At 33.1% G+C, this 16366-nt stretch overlaps 1 protein-coding gene across 4 annotated transcripts in view; it reads right to left on the bottom strand.

Annotated features, from left to right (window-relative positions):
- LOC118443171 (rho GTPase-activating protein 20) overlaps positions 1-16366 on the bottom strand; it is a 58700-nt gene that overhangs the window by 1497 nt on the left and 40837 nt on the right. For 2 of the 4 annotated variants that reach the window (XM_035869708.2, XM_035869710.2), the window contains 7 exons: positions 3394-3582; positions 2693-2848; positions 2372-2589; positions 1956-2082; positions 1069-1730; positions 466-764; positions 1-212 (listed from right to left, as the gene is read on the bottom strand). The exon at positions 1-212 is cut by the window's left edge. In XM_035869708.2, coding sequence (XP_035725601.1) covers positions 1-212; positions 466-764; positions 1069-1730; positions 1956-2082; positions 2372-2589; positions 2693-2848; positions 3394-3582 — 1863 coding nt within the window. Of the gene's footprint in view, positions 213-465; positions 765-1068; positions 1731-1955; positions 2083-2371; positions 2590-2692; positions 2849-3393; positions 3583-15007; positions 15109-16366 lie in introns of those variants that run through there. The other 2 variants (XM_035869711.2, XM_035869709.2) reach the window with 2 other exon arrangements.

The following is a 16366-nucleotide window of genomic DNA, read 5'->3' on the forward strand; positions in this document are numbered from 1 at the left end:
AGTTTTTCCATAAGATTTGTTATCTTCTTTCAACAAAGGTTTATCATAGCTCGATGATGTTGCGTTTACAGCGGAATCTTCCGAACCGACTGGTGATTCTGGGATGAAGAGCTGACAATCCGATAATGTCAAGCCCGAATCACGAGAAAGTGACATGTGATCCTTGCGTGGAGGTTCTGTTAAATCCAGACTGTCCAAGGAAAGCCCACCTGCTACAACGAAACATATTTTTTAATCAATGGGAGATATTAAACATGCAAATTGAATTGTGATTACAAATGCGGAGTAATTAAATTAATAAATATTTTTAATTGTATGAGGAATGACGGTGTTACGTACATGTTAAGGGAAAAATCGGCAAAGACAGTCAACGTTTTCCGGTAGAATTAAACTTTTAAATAAGAACATGCGATAGGTAACGACTCTTCTTTTTAACGTCTAAAGGAATAAAGTGAGCGAACTCACAGTGAAGGCTGTCCGTGCTTTCTTCGGCCCCACTGTCGCTACGTTCCTCACCAAGAAGTTGTGTGACACCTTCACCGAACAGAACTTCACAATGCCGAATCAGCATCTCCGTCAGTGTAGGAATTGCCCTGCCTTGATTTACCGAGGGATTTGGCGACCAGAGAAGACTCGGACCACAGCAAACACCGAGATTACTGGCGCACATTAAATTGTGTTTCGACCTCCTAGCTATGTGATGCAACACGCATATTAAATGCGAGAGCAACGTATAATTTGCTTTAGGCAACCTATCAAGAGTACTAAAAGAAAAAAAAAAATATATATATTTTATTATACACATACACAAACACATATATACATGAAATCATGCTCTTCTTCCTTAAATTGGTAAAACTGCGGAAGACTATTTCATCAATTTTTATTCGAAACCAGATATTAGATAAGTTTGATGTGATTTTTTTTTTCATTTATCGTTTATTTTTGATATATAAAATAAAATATATATTGTTCATAAAATTTGCTTTTATAAAAATTTTCTATAGAATGATATCATTTCTTCCACAATTTTACCACTAAATTTTATTAAATTTTACCAATACTTACTTTTTAATAGTATGAACAGGATTTGGTGTTTCCAGACTATCCATCCAAAGAGGAAATAAATGAGAAGTTAGAAGTGGATCGGGTAAAGATCGAAGAAAATCCTTTAATAATGCTGCCACAGCTATGATCGGTGCAGCTTCCAAACAACTCGGATCACCGGTAGACTCAATTTGGTCACGCAACTCTCGCACGATTCGTACATTCGCCGACTTTCGGAAGATACCTTGCGTGAATGGTCCCTTCGCGAAGAGTTGCTGAAGCATGACCAACACGGGCTTTGGTAATCCGTTTTCGTCCAACCTCGATAAATTGACACCAAAAATGCTGGGATTTAAGGAAAGCGACCTTCTCAACAGACCCGTGATTTTCGACTTGTTCTTCTTTATCGGTGACTTCGATACAGGTCGGAGAATGAAGTGACAAGTGTCATGGCCAGATTTATTACAATGTTCCAAGTCAAAACCTTCCTCGGCCGATAAGGTATGCCGTAGATTCGACATTTTTACGGCGAATGGTCTTTCATGACCAATCAAAGGATATGGCGCCTCATCTGACGACGTTCTAGCCCAAAGTTGAAATGGTCCTTGAAGATCCAACAATCTAGTCGCCAAGTTCACACAAGCTGCCGCCGTCATTTCGGATCCAACCATTATCGTTTTACACTAAAATAAAAGGAAAAGAAAAAAAAAAAGAACTATACGGCAAGTTTACAAATCATACGTTCAGTTTTATATCTCATATTCTATTCATTCCGAAGAAAGTTTATTCATCCTTAAAAAGCATACAATCATATTTGTACGTCCCCCCATGTATACGAGATCGACGAGAATATGTGCGAAGAATGGACCATGAAGGCACGAGCATGTATCTCGGTATGAAGCACTTACGTATTCCGTGTTCGTGTCGCTGTCGTGATACACGACTTGAATGTTCGTATCCGGTGGTTCCTTCATGCTTTCCTCTCGTACAAGCTCGGTAAGACGGCCCCACCAAAGATCTCTTGCCGCTGCGGTCCTGGAAAATCAAAAGATATTTTTCCTTTTTCTTTTAATGATTCTTCCATGTTAATTTAATTACTTTTATTATTTTTTTTTCATTTGCCTCAAGTATAATCTTTATTTCATTCTTATTTGATCTATTATTTAATCGTTTGATCGAAAATTTGAACATTAAAATATTACTTTAATGTTATTAACATTAGATATTACAGGAAATACAAAAGCTAAGGTTTCTGATCAAAAGAAATACCAGAACAATCGGGAATAGTTTTTTACAATTTGGAAGCGTCAAAAATTGAACTTACATGAAGGTAGCTACGACGTTCGTCGTTGGCCAGCCAAGTACGAAGCTGGTTTCCTGAGATTTGCTCGTTTCCGCTACGTCATCTATATGACCGGCGGTGAGCCAGAGTTCGCTCATCCTCACGGATTGTTTCAACTTGAAGTTTCCTCCGCTTCGTGCTTTCGCGATCAGCAGGAGGTCGGAGAACAGGAAAAGATGTCTTTCTTGCGACTGCATACCCTGTAGAAAGAAAGGAAGAGAAAGGAGAACAAAATATTTTTATTATAATATAGCCATTAAAAAATTTCTCAATTGAATATTAATATCATAATAAAATATTTACCGTTGTAAATTGTACCGGTGTTTCCAATAGAAAAGTTCTCGGTGGTGACTTTGACGGTGGCGAATTATTTGAAACATTTAGAGATTTTTGTGACAACACTCTAGTCAATCTGCCTGGATTTGTGCCGTTCCTCTTACGAATCAGACTCTTCATTTTCTGTAAAGTAAACAAAGAGACTTTGATTCGTTGTTCGAGTCGCACGTTTCCAATTTTTTTCCTCCTTCCGACATCGTCCTGTTGTGCATCGATCTCCCTGTCACGTATATGCATACATTTAACGATCTTTCACGGAGTCCATCATCGTACAAACTTTTCTTTACTCATTGGTAAGCTATCAAGCGCACCGAATTCATTTGTAAAAGGGACTCTTTTGAAACGCGCTTATATGGACTTACTTAATTTTTTTAAGAGCGATACCGATCATTATCTACACTTTTTGTTGAAGTTCTTCGAACATTTCGAATACAAAATATCTGAAATATCTTTGTACGGTTAATTGCTTTAAATTTCTTAAAACATTAGAAAGAATTTATCTACGACATATTAATTTTATTCTTTCTTTTTTTTTTTTTTTTTTTTTTTTTGAAAACAAACGTAATACCAAAGAAGAAAGAATATGGACTTGAAAGTGGGCGTTGAAAAGTGTCTTATGAATATACCGTTCTTTTCTTCTTTTTTAAGATAAGAAATTTATATAGTACCGTGGTGAGAACATCTCGTTCATGCAGTCGTAAATTGTCGCCGGGAAAGAGCTCTTGGATACGATGAAGGTCACCCTCGAGCTGGCCACGTTGTAAGACGGAACCACTTCCGACGGTTCCGTTTCCGTTCTCTGACAAATTTCTCGCTTCTTGCCCGAGATACCTTTCATATTCGGCTAACCTCTGGACCTGCGAGCATAAATCAAAATTGTATATTTAAAAATAAAAAAAAAAAAAGGAAAAAGAAAAAAAGAAGGGAAAAAGAAAATAATCTTTCTCTCCCTAAAATCTTCAAAGAAGAAAGAAATTAGTGATGATCTGCAATAACGGGAAAAAAGGGGAGATTTAAGTTTTATTATTTAATACTAAGAATAATGGTACAAGATTATTGGCCATTTATTGTTTATCAATATAATCAAGGAAATATAGCAAGAATTTGAAGAATGAGAGAGAAAATAGTAGAAAGATATGTTAAAAGCCACACATTGTTTCTGTGAATCAATGATCATTTGAAACGCGATGCGATTGGATGCGTTGTCGCATACTATAGACTACGGAACTGGTTAGGATTAGAGGGAAAGAGAATCATCTTATACCGGATTACGCGCTGCTTTGAAATCTCACAGAAAGCGCGTCTCTCTCTCTCTCTCTCACTCTCTTTCTCTCTCTCTCTCTCTCTCTCTCTCGTTGCACTGACCATGTTTAGTGCTTCACCTTGCTCTGCCGTGCTCTGCCTCGCCTCGCCACGCTAACTGGGATAATTATCTTCCTTGAGACGTACGAGATATGTAAATTTGTGTCGAATCACCGTTTTAATTCTCAGTTGCGATTAGGCTATTACTCATAGTTGTATCGAAGTTCATTTAAACCATTAATTGACGTAATAGTTTGTCAAAAAAACGACAAAGTTATTATAAAAAAGTGTATTCTTTATGAGTTTTCGTCTTTTACTCTCGTCTTTTTTTTCATGCTTTTCTTATACCTTTTTTTCCTTTTCTTTATTTTTTTTTTTTTTTATTTTTTTACTGTAGTTACATCGCATATTCGTGTTGTTATTTTATTTTATGGTAGAAATTACAGAAAATTATTATAGAAAATAAATTATTTACTAACATCTACAAGAATGTCATAGAAACACAATAAAAAATTTGTGTATATATAATATAATAATTTGTATATGTATGTAATATATGTATGTATACGTTTTGTTAAAATAAGAATTTTTATGTAAGTTCAAATTGATAACGTTCTAAGTAATAATAAAATCGTTGTTTGACATTTACTTATAAATCATATTTCGACGTAATCTTGATTCGATGTCATTTTATATTACGTGCACATCGGCTTCATGTTGAACTAGATACTATTACTTATTATCGATTAAGCATTCTTTCGTTCATATAAAAATTGCTATGAGAGTATTCATCGTCCTTTTATAAAGCATTATGAAATAATTGATGATATTAAATGGAGGCATTTACGCACGTACGCCTTATAAAATGTTTGACCTAATTATTATTTTCTCAATAACGTCGTAGAGAACTTTTTTTGCATAGTTAATATATATTTTATTCTTGTTAATTTTTAAATCCATTTTAATACTATTGATTTACGAGTGAAGTATTAATTATTTTGTACTTATATTTTATAACTATATTACATTTAATATAATAATAATAAATTAATAAAAATATTGGTGTTACCCCTTTTTTTCTCTCCCTCCGTATATTTATTTTTTATCTTCGACGAACAATATTTATTCGTTTGACTCGAGCAGTTGTTTTACTTATCGAAATTATCATAAAGCGATTGATAGAAAGTGTATAAGTTTACAATTACACGCGCACACAGAGTATTCTTGTTATTACTGAACGTGTTTTGAATTAATTTAGAGTTCCATTAACAAGACATTTCCGGTAAGTCAATTACGTATAAGCTTGGGCTATTAAACGAGATTAAGATATTCGAAGAAGCCTATAAATCTTTAGAAAAAATGATCGAATTCAAACTTCTAACTCGATCTCAAAATTAAATAAGACAATGACAGATTATAAAGAAAATCTTATTTATTCTATAAATTCTATTCAGATCTTTTTATTCGATTTAAACTTGATTAATTCGAATACCTATGATTTTTAATAAGATCGGATATGTGTCCTTAGTTCTTAGTAATCTGGAACTTATTTAAATGAATCGAATAAAAACGTCGTGCGATTCTACATTATTTACGAGATAGTTTTTTCTTTCTTTTACGAATTCTCGATCAAGTTTTATCTCGTTTATTATTATTTATTTAAATGTCTAGATGCGACCGCGAGACCGGCTTCTCATCGACTAAATAGGTAAACCGGTGGCCTGTTATTTTCTACGAAAATATGAATCACGTTCCATGACTATTAACTCGAACAATCATTAAACGTCATCACGCATGTATCATTCTCTATCTCATTTATTTCTCTTTCATATGAACGTGCACAAAGATATTCAATTGTCCATATAAAAAAAAACCTTTCGAAAAGAATAAACTAATTATTTCATTCAAATTTCTTAGTAAGGATTAAAATATTCGAAAATAAATCCTGTTAAATGATTTTCAGAGATTCTCGAAAGATTCTTACAAGGATCTCATAAATGTAAAGACATAATTATTAGGTAAGGATAATATAATAAATTCCATACGTTTGTCAAAATTATTATATTATTATTATTATTATTATTTTTTCATTTTTCAGTATACACGTATTTATTATTGTTAAATAATCTTATAAAATTTCTCATTTGTATAGTATATATTTTAACATACAAATACGAAATGTTAGAATTTATAACGAAATTGATGCAAGTTATCAAATGATATAAATAGTGAAATAGTAAAAATGTAACATCGTCTAGCAATGATGATAAGTCATGTGCGAATGATTTGGCGAAAGGAAGAATTAAAATTATCGAAAGGAAGGATCGTGAAAGAGAATACAGAAATATTGAATCGTTATATCACACGATCATTCTTTTTAGGGTGTATATAATAACAATTTTTTTGTTCTTCTTCATCAACTATTTTCTAATTTATTAACAAATCAGGGTGATATAACTGGCAGATATATAAAACAAAAATTTTCAACGTACGATATTATCGTTTGCTTTTATACATCAATGCTCGCGAATATGCCTTTTCTCTTGCGTCTATTCTCTTTCCTTCTTTTTCTTTTCTCTCACGAGTCAGCGATCTTTTTCTTGTCTCGTTTTCCTTTCCCATCGTCATTGTAATTCCAACATCGCGCGACCCGTACATATACACGTACACACAATACTTTTTTGTCCTATTCTTACTAACCGGCACCATTCTTGACTCCCCTTTTCGCACACTTTCTCCGCTTCACGAATCAAGAATAACCGCAATATGTATAATGCTAGAAGATGTTTCGGAGAAATATTATTCAAGTATCAATAAGAATTGATCATGGTCAAAAACAATGATACTATAACATCATTTCCATTGTTAATCGCATGATCTTTTTTAAATGAATTCGATTCAATGAAATCAACGAGATCATATATTTTTCTTTTATCGAAAGGTGAAGGACGAAGAATTTTTAAAAGGGCATGCATTTTTCTTTCGGAAGGGCGAATCTTGCCTCTTCGCGAAGTCAATGCGTCGTTATTAATGCTGTACAACAAGCGAAGAGTCCTTCTTGCATAGTAAGAATATTTATACATGCACAGATACCAAGAAAACAAAGTATTACTATTGAGAGGATGGTGCGAGATCAAAGGATAAAATAAAAAAAGAGAAAAAAGAAAAAAAAGAAAAAATGAAATTTGTTCTACGTTTACTTAAAAAGTTATCGATTGATTTCGATAGCATCTATTATTCTTTCTCTCCCTCCCTCCCCCTTATATTATTCCAATATTTTTAATTAAAACATTTTTATCTAATAATTCGATTAGAAAAAATGATCCATAGAAATAAGTAAATCGAAATGGTATGCACTATACGCAAATATAGTTAAAAACAACATTTGCTTATTGTACTTTGCAAAAACATTAATGAAACTTTTAATATGTAGAAATACAGTTATAATTGTGATGTGACAGGCAAATACTGACACAGTATTTCACACAATGATTTACAAGAGGTTTTTTTGTAGGTTGTCTATGGGTTGTCGTCAATGAATTTTTTTTTATATGTAAATATGTATGCTCTGAAAGTAGAATATATCTCCTCATAATTGGTAACATCATTCTATTTTATTATATACTGGTACTACAGGTTTAACGTGAAGTGTTTCGCTATTTTTCTCATTATTTTCTTCCATTAAGACCATTACTTTCTATTTTCTTTCTTTGTACATCTATTTTTAAATTAGATCGACTTTTGACTTTAACATGTTACTTGTCCCATGTAAGGATTGAGAATAAAATATTTCCCTTTCTTTCTCTCTCTTCCCCCTTGTAATTCGATGCAATCTTACTGCCAGGAAGGACGAATAAATTATCACTAATTCTCATAGTGATCGATCTACTATATACTTTCGAGCATGCAACCAACAAAATTAATCTTATTTCAAATAAAGGACGTTACGAATGATGATTTTTCAAGTGGTATGGATAGCAATAAAGTTTAGCGGGAGGATTCTTAGAAACAGGTTGTGACGAGTGAAACGAATCTCCCTCATTGTCAGGATGTTAGGAGGAACCGTGAGGGAGTCATTATGAGTGAATAGAAAGAGGTGGGAATGTGCGAATGAATTACGATAGGCGCTGCGAGCTAAGATGGCGATATACGTGTTGACTACCGATGCGGATTACGAAACGGCAGTATTCGTTGACGAGGATAATTCCAGTGCGCGTGTGCGCGCACGCCTTGCTTGTCTTCCCTGCCCACGTCGCCTTTCGCTGCTCGTTCGTTCGCGCACCTTCCTTCTCAACCGGTGCGGCGGAATCCTCCGCCCCGAGCTAAGGTTCAACGACGATACGATACGATACGATACGATACGATACGATACGAGACGAGACGGGATGGATACGAGACAAGACAAGACAAGACGAGACGAGAAAGAAAGATAGATAGATAGAGAAATAGAGTGAGAGAGAAAGAGAGAGAAAGAGAGAGAGAGAGAGAGAGGGAGAGAAAACGCTCTAAGAAAACGTGAATGCCATCGACGATCATTTCATCTAGCTACTCGTTACCTCGAATTATCTCGTAAATTGCGACAATTTACTATGATTGTACATTTCGTGCCGAGCAATCTCTCTCTCTTTCTCCTCTCTCTCTCTCTCTCTCTCTCTCTCTCTCTCTCTCTCTTTCTCTGTCTCGTTTCTTCTCTCTTTTTATTTGGATCTTTCTGTATACTCTCTTGTTATAACGATATATCTTTTCAACGGTTCCGTTAAACTTTTCGTCAAATCAAAACGATAAATAATTCCTTGCACTTTTCATCGCATTAACGGAAGAAGTAAAAGAAAAAAAGAAAAACAAAATAAAAAAAGAAATAATAATAATACCAAACAAAGTAAATAAATAAATAAAAAGGAAAAGAAAAAGAAAAAGAAAAAAAACAAATGATGAGTGATTAATCCGTTCGTTACAATCCATGCGTATTTTTTTCTCTATTTTCCTTCTTTGATGCTTCGATGACGCTCAATGCTATTCGCATGCCAAAGCTCAGTCTGATAATTAACACTATCCACGTATATGAGAGACTACTTGCATGCATACAAGTACGTTGCGACGTGGTAACTAATTGTAAGTAGTAGTAATAGTAAGAGTGGAAAAACGCAAAAGGAATTTCTCGTTGATCGAACACGTGCAGGAGCGGTGCGTTGTAAAGAGTTTAGGAGCATGGTATATACTACTTCTCGTTGTGATATAATGCCGATAGTCGAAGTGGCAACGGTAGTAGTATAGCTAAGCCTTGGCTTAGATTCCAAGCTCTGTCGCGTGTGCTACCTCGTGACCAATGGCGTCGCGTCTTTCATTATAATTCACGAGTAACAATGAAATGTCGTAAAATTCAATATTTGTAAAAAAAAAAAAAAAAAAAAAAAGAAAAAAAAAAAAAAAAAAAAAAAAAAAGAAAAAAAGAGAAAAAAAAGAAAGTAAAAAAAAAGAAAAAAAAAGAGAAAAAAAAGAAAAGAAAAGAAAAAAAACCCATTTAATTCGAATATGTAATGGTGTCTCGATGTTTTCGGGATTTCGTAAGTCATTTAAAAATATTCGATAGTCAATGGCAAAGAGCTGTCGTTTCGAGAGAGAGAGCGAAAGAGAGAGAGAGAGCGAGAGAGGGAGAGAGGGAGAGAGAAAGAGAGAGAAAGTGAGAGCTAGGGAACACTAAGAGAAATTGTATAATTATTAAAAGATATATATATATATATATATATATATTTTCACTGTTGACCTTTTATATATAGATATAAAATTTATCATTCATCAATGTATAATTAATTAAAATGCTTTCTTAATTAAAAAACTTGATTGTCAGATAATCTCTTAAGTCAAAAATTCTTAGAAAGCCTACGACTATGCCAGTGTGCATACTTGCGCTTGCATGTGTGCACACGTACTTATGTACTTACTTACACACGTTTGTTATTTAGCGGCGCTTGGTAATAACGTGACAGGCAAAGGTATTCGAGCCAGGAGCAAGGAATCCCATTCCGTTTACTTCGATGATGGAATTCCAATGGCAGATTTAATGAACGCTCGGAATAAGAGTTCATATGTTTCGAATTGAGCCGAATAGTTACATTATTCGGATATAACGAGGAATCGTCTTCTATCATGATCTACATACATCCAAATTACTTTTTAACAGATTAAACAGAAAGAGAAATTCTTCCCCCCTCTCTTTCTATATATATATATATATATATATATATATATATATATATATATCTTTATCTCTCTTTTTCTTATTCAGATTTGTAATATATAAAATTCAGTAGAAATAGTTACTTTCCCTAATATTGGGTTGGCAACTAAGTGATTGCGGATTTTATCGTTTCCTTCTTATTTGAAATCCGGCAATCACTTAGTTGCCAACCCAATATATATATTTTTTTCTTCCCATTAATAGCGAAACATCGAGGGTAAGGGTGATTACAAGACTCGAAGACGTTGATCTACGTTGTGTGTAACGAAGAGGAGGATTCGTATTAGGCACAACTTTTACCGTTAAGTACTGGTTAGAAAAGCGATGGAAGTCTCTCTCTCTCTCTCTCTCTCTCTCTCTCTCTGTCTATCTCTCTCTTTCTCTCTCTTTCTCTCTCTCTTTCTCACTCTTTCTCTCTCTCTCTCTCTCTCTCTCTCTCTCTGTCTATCTCTCTCTTATACGGCATTATACGCGAGAACATTCTCCGCGATGAACACTCACTCGTAGGTCCTTCTACCTCCGTGTAATGCCACTGCAAAAAAAAAGAGAGAAAGAGAGAGTACCTGTATCTTGTTTCTTTCGACCTCTGAGTATCTCTCTTCTTCAATCTACGAGTTTCATCGGTCGATGAGTTCGATCTCTCGCAAAATCGATAGCATGTAATCCTTTTCGATAGGTGAGTATTATTTTCACAGATAGCTCCCTCTCTCTCTCACATGCGCGCGCACACACACATACATATAAAATTATTGTCATATTTTGTAAATATAAAATAGTTTTCAAAGTGACGTTTACTACGCTAAAAAAAGAAGAGTTCTTACGTGTTAAGAAAATGTAATACTGAATTTAAATATAAAACAAAGCACACAAAAGTAGGGACTCGATCGAAGAGAGAAGTCAAAAGTATCTCGACGCAGATTCGCGATAGGGAAGGGACGATGACGAAGATGAGGAGGAGGGAGTGGATGTCCTTGGAGCACGGTAGTTAACTGCAAGCGTCTACTCCACGAGGAACCATTACTAACGAGTCTGAGGAGTGAGGATGCACCAGGTGTATAGATACATGAATGCATATTCTTCTCGTTGACGTAGATTTTGTAGAAATCGATCGTGACCAAATCATAATGGATTCCTATTGTTCCAATATTGATAATGTTACCAACCTCTCTTTTTAAGTATTAATGAGCTTTTAATAGGCTAGCCAAAGTTATTTATGTACAAATGATTATTAATGATAATAAAATTGATTTCCATATTTCTGTAATATCGTATTTAATATTTCACATCATTAATGTATTCAAAGAATGAAATACTGGAAAAGAAGTTTTACGTAAAACATTATAATTCCACATATGTTGTATATGATTCTCGTAATGTTATAAAAAATAGAAAATTTACTTTATACACCTTCTTTTTTTTTTGGTTTTTTTCGTTTTTATTTTGATTTTGCCAACAGAATTGATCGCCTCTCGTATTGCAAAGTCGAATTGCGATTTAACGTACGATTTAATCCTTAACCGAATGGAAATGGCTTGTCCGCGCCTACAGCCGACGTGCCTCGAAAACTGGTCTTAGTACGAAAGGCCCTTCCTTCGTCGAAGGTAAAGCGAAATTTAAAGGGCCGCATTCTTCCTCGAGACACTCCTCTTTCTCTTCCCTCTCTCTCTCTTCTCTTTCTCTTTCACACATATACACACACATGTGCGCGCGCGCGTGCGCGCACGTACACACACTCTTTTCCACTCTCTTCGCGAATCTTATACGGACACTAACATTTTATGTAAATGGATTTAGGTTCGCCGCTATGTTTCGCGTGCAGGGACGCGTACCCTGCCGAAAATATCACCCGTCGTGTACCTTCGTTTCTATATTTATCGTCTTTGGATATAATCGTTTTGCCCCATGTGACTGATGAAATGGAGAAATAAGAAAAAAGAAAGAAAAAAGGGGTGGGTGTGGGTGTGAGAAGAGAAACTCTTGACTCATTTTTATTGCTTCCGTTGAAAGAAGTTAACAAGGAAAGACATGCAAATGTAATAGCGAGATATATACTCGCAAACTAAAACGACATTTTTATTTTCTATGAATTTAAAAAATTAATTTCAAAAGATGAAATCGCGTGAAATTGAAAGTCAACAAAGTTCCTTATTTTCTTTGTTTTTTTTTCTTTTCCCCCTTTTTCCACATCTCCTTTTCAATCAGAAAAGTTAATATTATATCAATTTACTTAAAAACATGATACATATATAGACTATTGTACTCCAGTCATCCTGACGGCGCACAGTGTCGTGACAACGACCTTGCGGACATCTGCCCACGAGAAATGGCCCTTAGTCATCGTAGGAATGCTGACGGACATATTCTCGATCCACTTCCTGTATCAGTGAGAACTAAAAATACCACCACAGGTTTCATCATTCGAATCGTTTTGAAATTACAATTATTACATTTTTCATGAATCTCAAAAAAAATTCGGATAAACCGGATGATAATTAACATTAATGCATCGGAAATAGAGTATTGTTTTTAATTTTTTTTTTTTTTAACATAAAAGTTTAATTCTTAATCAATCACAAAAGTGATACGTTAAAGAAATAGTTCATAAAGAACATTTTATTTATATTAGAAACGATGACGTTATTTTAATCTAGATCAATTCTCCAATAAACAATTTTCAATTGTATTTTTTTGATTTTTAAAAATCATAATATCGTTTGTTTGAATATATCAACGATTATTTCAATATGAGAATACAAAATTCGTATTTTTCACATTAATATCTATACGCCGTCGTTGACATATCTTCAAATAATATAAATTATATGAATGAATGATAGAATATAATATACAAATTATGAACCATCAGACGCGACCCAGACCAAATATAAAAATTGTAATAAGTATTCGGTCGATGCACCAGACCAAAGTCCAAAATAACTTCAAATGTTACTCAGATTCTCAATGTATCTCGTTTCCTCTGTTTCTCTCTTTCTCTCACTCATTCCAACTCGGCTGCATTCGCAGAATTCACAATATCTTTGGGACATTACAGACTATCTCTTGACCGAGTTCCAAATTGTTCATATTATATTTTTTATTTTCTTTCTCTTTTTTTTTTCGAGATGAAACAAAATCTCCTCGATATATGTTTACATTAATATGTCGCGTACAAAATGAAGGTAGACCTCGTTAAATTAATATTTTCAAATTGAAGGTTATAAAATGATTATAATCTTAATTGAAAAGACTGAAAGAATGAATTTAATTCGAAATTTCTTTGCAAATTTGTCCCACTTTTTAAATCTCTCCTTCGACATTATTATAATGCAATTTAATACATCTGAGTTTCTTTTTACACGATATTATTTACACGATATACATTTACACGGTTTTTTTTTAACACGTTTACTTTTATACGACATTAAGATTATTAATTAATTTGTAAAGAATATCACAAAAATCGTATGTATAAAAAAATATATATATTTATTTTATTCATTTTTCTCGATACATTAATTTCTCTTTTATGTGTTTATTAAATAAAATATTTTTATTGAATACATATTTATATTTTAAACGAATTCTTTTACACGATTTTTTTTTCTGCAAAATACGTATCCATCGTGAAAAAGAGACCGAGAGTATTTAATATTTACTTATATATATATATATATATATATATATGTACATTTATATAAAGGAGACTTACCAAAATTCATTCTCTGTTTTACTTGCCACAAAAGTCCGAAAAAAAACAAAAACAAAAAACAAAAAAAAGAAGATATTGTTCCAAAAATAACCAAATATATTCACGATATTCACTAATTTTTAAAATTATGAAGAAACATCGAAACACGAAAATCAAAGAATTCTTATCTATGTGAATAAAAGGAAAATTTAATTGATAATTTAATAAAATAAATAATTGCACAATTTTTAATTGACAAAATTGATTGCTATTACGTAATAGCAACAGTCTAATAGTATATATATATATATCAACGCGTAATAAGGGATCGATGCTCATACGTACGAGCGGTGTACTCAGTAAAGACTAAAAGTTTCTAAAAAATAGAGCTGACATTTTAGGTGGTGTCACTCTGGTGGACAAATAGAAAAGCTATTTCCCATTCTGAATATCAGTTTCGAATGCATTTGTCTTCCGTACTGTTCCTTTGTTTTATTTATCTAGACATTAAAATTGGCCTTGAAAACGATATTATATTTCTTCCTCCCTTATACAAAATTTTTAAGAATTTTTTTTTTTTTTTTTTTTATTTTTTTTTTTTGTTTTAAACATATCAAAAGATAACCAATTTCGAATTTCATTAAGTTGAACCGGAAAATACAGCTTTCTCGAGCAAAGGAAGCAGAAATACTCGTATCGTAAAACGTTTATGGTTGTAACGGTATACCCGGTTATACAGAAAATGCGCAAACCGGGCAGAGGGTATTGAAGAATTATTTTTCTGAATTCCTTTTGCCTGTACTAAAAATAGAGAATAGCAATAATATTTTTATTACCCTAAAAGTCTAACAAACTTACGATTCTTTATATGAAGTATACTCGATAAATTTGACGATTGACAATTTGTATACGATACGACTCGATCATTGAAATACATTTTATTTTCGTTAAATAAATTGATTTACGTGCCATCTAATTAACGTTCAATACGATTAACGATCAATAAGAAAAATTTCGGAAAATTTGTAAAATAGAAGATGAGAAATACGCTCACCAATTCAAGTTCCAACTGCAGCTGCGTTTTACGTAGATCGTAGTAACCCTTGTAGTATTTGAACCACATCGTTTCTTTCGTGAACCGTTATGTAATTCGACGAAAAAAAAAAAAAAAAAAAAAAAAGAGAGGAAAAAAAAAAAGAAAAAAAAAGGTAAAGAAAAATGGTAATGGTTAAAAAAGCAAAAAAAAAAAAAAAAAAAAAAAAAAAGAAAAGAAAAGAAAAATTTTAAATAGGAGAAAAGTTGAAACGTATAGAGGGCTCGAATTCAGCGTGTCACGTTTCAAGCGAATCCTACCGATCTTGGTGGTCTTCTTTGTCACTTCGATCGAACCAAACTACTTCCGACGTCTTCTTCTTCGCGCGGAATGCAACTTTTCCGTCCTTTTGCATCGCTCCGTTCAAGAGAATCAAAGACTTCTCTGTTCTCTGTTCTATTCCGCTCCGTTCTGCTTCGTTCTTATTTGATATCGCTTCTCGTGTATGAGTCTCTATCCCTCTTTCACTGTTTATGTGTATGCACGCATGAATCCATACGCGTTGTAAGAAAGAAAGAAAGAAAGAGATAAAGAGAAAGAGGAAAAAATGAAGAAAAAGAAAAGGATAGGAAGGGAGAGGGAGGAAGAAAAGAAGAACGCGAGATACGATGCACTCTAGGACATTTAAGAAACTGTTCGTTTCGACATAGCCAAGAAGCCAAGTATAGACGAGCCCTCTCCTCTTCGGTAGATGCACCACTACTCTGTGAAACGAATACGTAACGTGCCAGAATTCTCCTCCTCTTCTTCCTCCATTTTATTTTTCGTTTTCGTTTTCTTCTTCTTCTTTTTCATCTTCTTCTTCTTCCTCTTCTTCTTCCTCTTGATGCATCATCCCTTGTTTTTCATCGAGTGTGAAAATGTATGATTATATATGTACGCAAGTATATATAGAGATATTTTAATACATTGACTGCCGAAGAAATTTTTTCTGTATAAACCGAATATATTCATCTAATATCTATCATAATTTTTTTCTAAGTAAAAAAATATAGGAAAATTCATCGGCATATATTTTTTTTTTTTTTTTTATATTACATTTTACTCTTATTAAAATGTATGTTATACTTTTAGTTATACAAATATATCATATAAGAAATAATAATGTCTGAATAACATTAATAAAATATGAATTTAGTAATATAATTATTATATTAGAGTAACAATTAAATATTTAATACATTTGATATTAATCTCGAGGAAAAAAAAAAAGAAAAAAAGAAGAAAATTTCTATATTTACAATCTTACAATTCGAATTCCATCATTGTAAAATTTTTCTCTGACATAGCATTGCCGCATATCAGTTTTGTGAGTTTATC

The sequence above is a fragment of the Vespa mandarinia genome, chromosome 4, assembly GCF_050613455.1.
Source record: "Vespa mandarinia isolate Hongniang chromosome 4, ASM5061345v1, whole genome shotgun sequence".
NCBI classification, from domain to species: domain Eukaryota; kingdom Metazoa; phylum Arthropoda; class Insecta; order Hymenoptera; family Vespidae; genus Vespa; species Vespa mandarinia.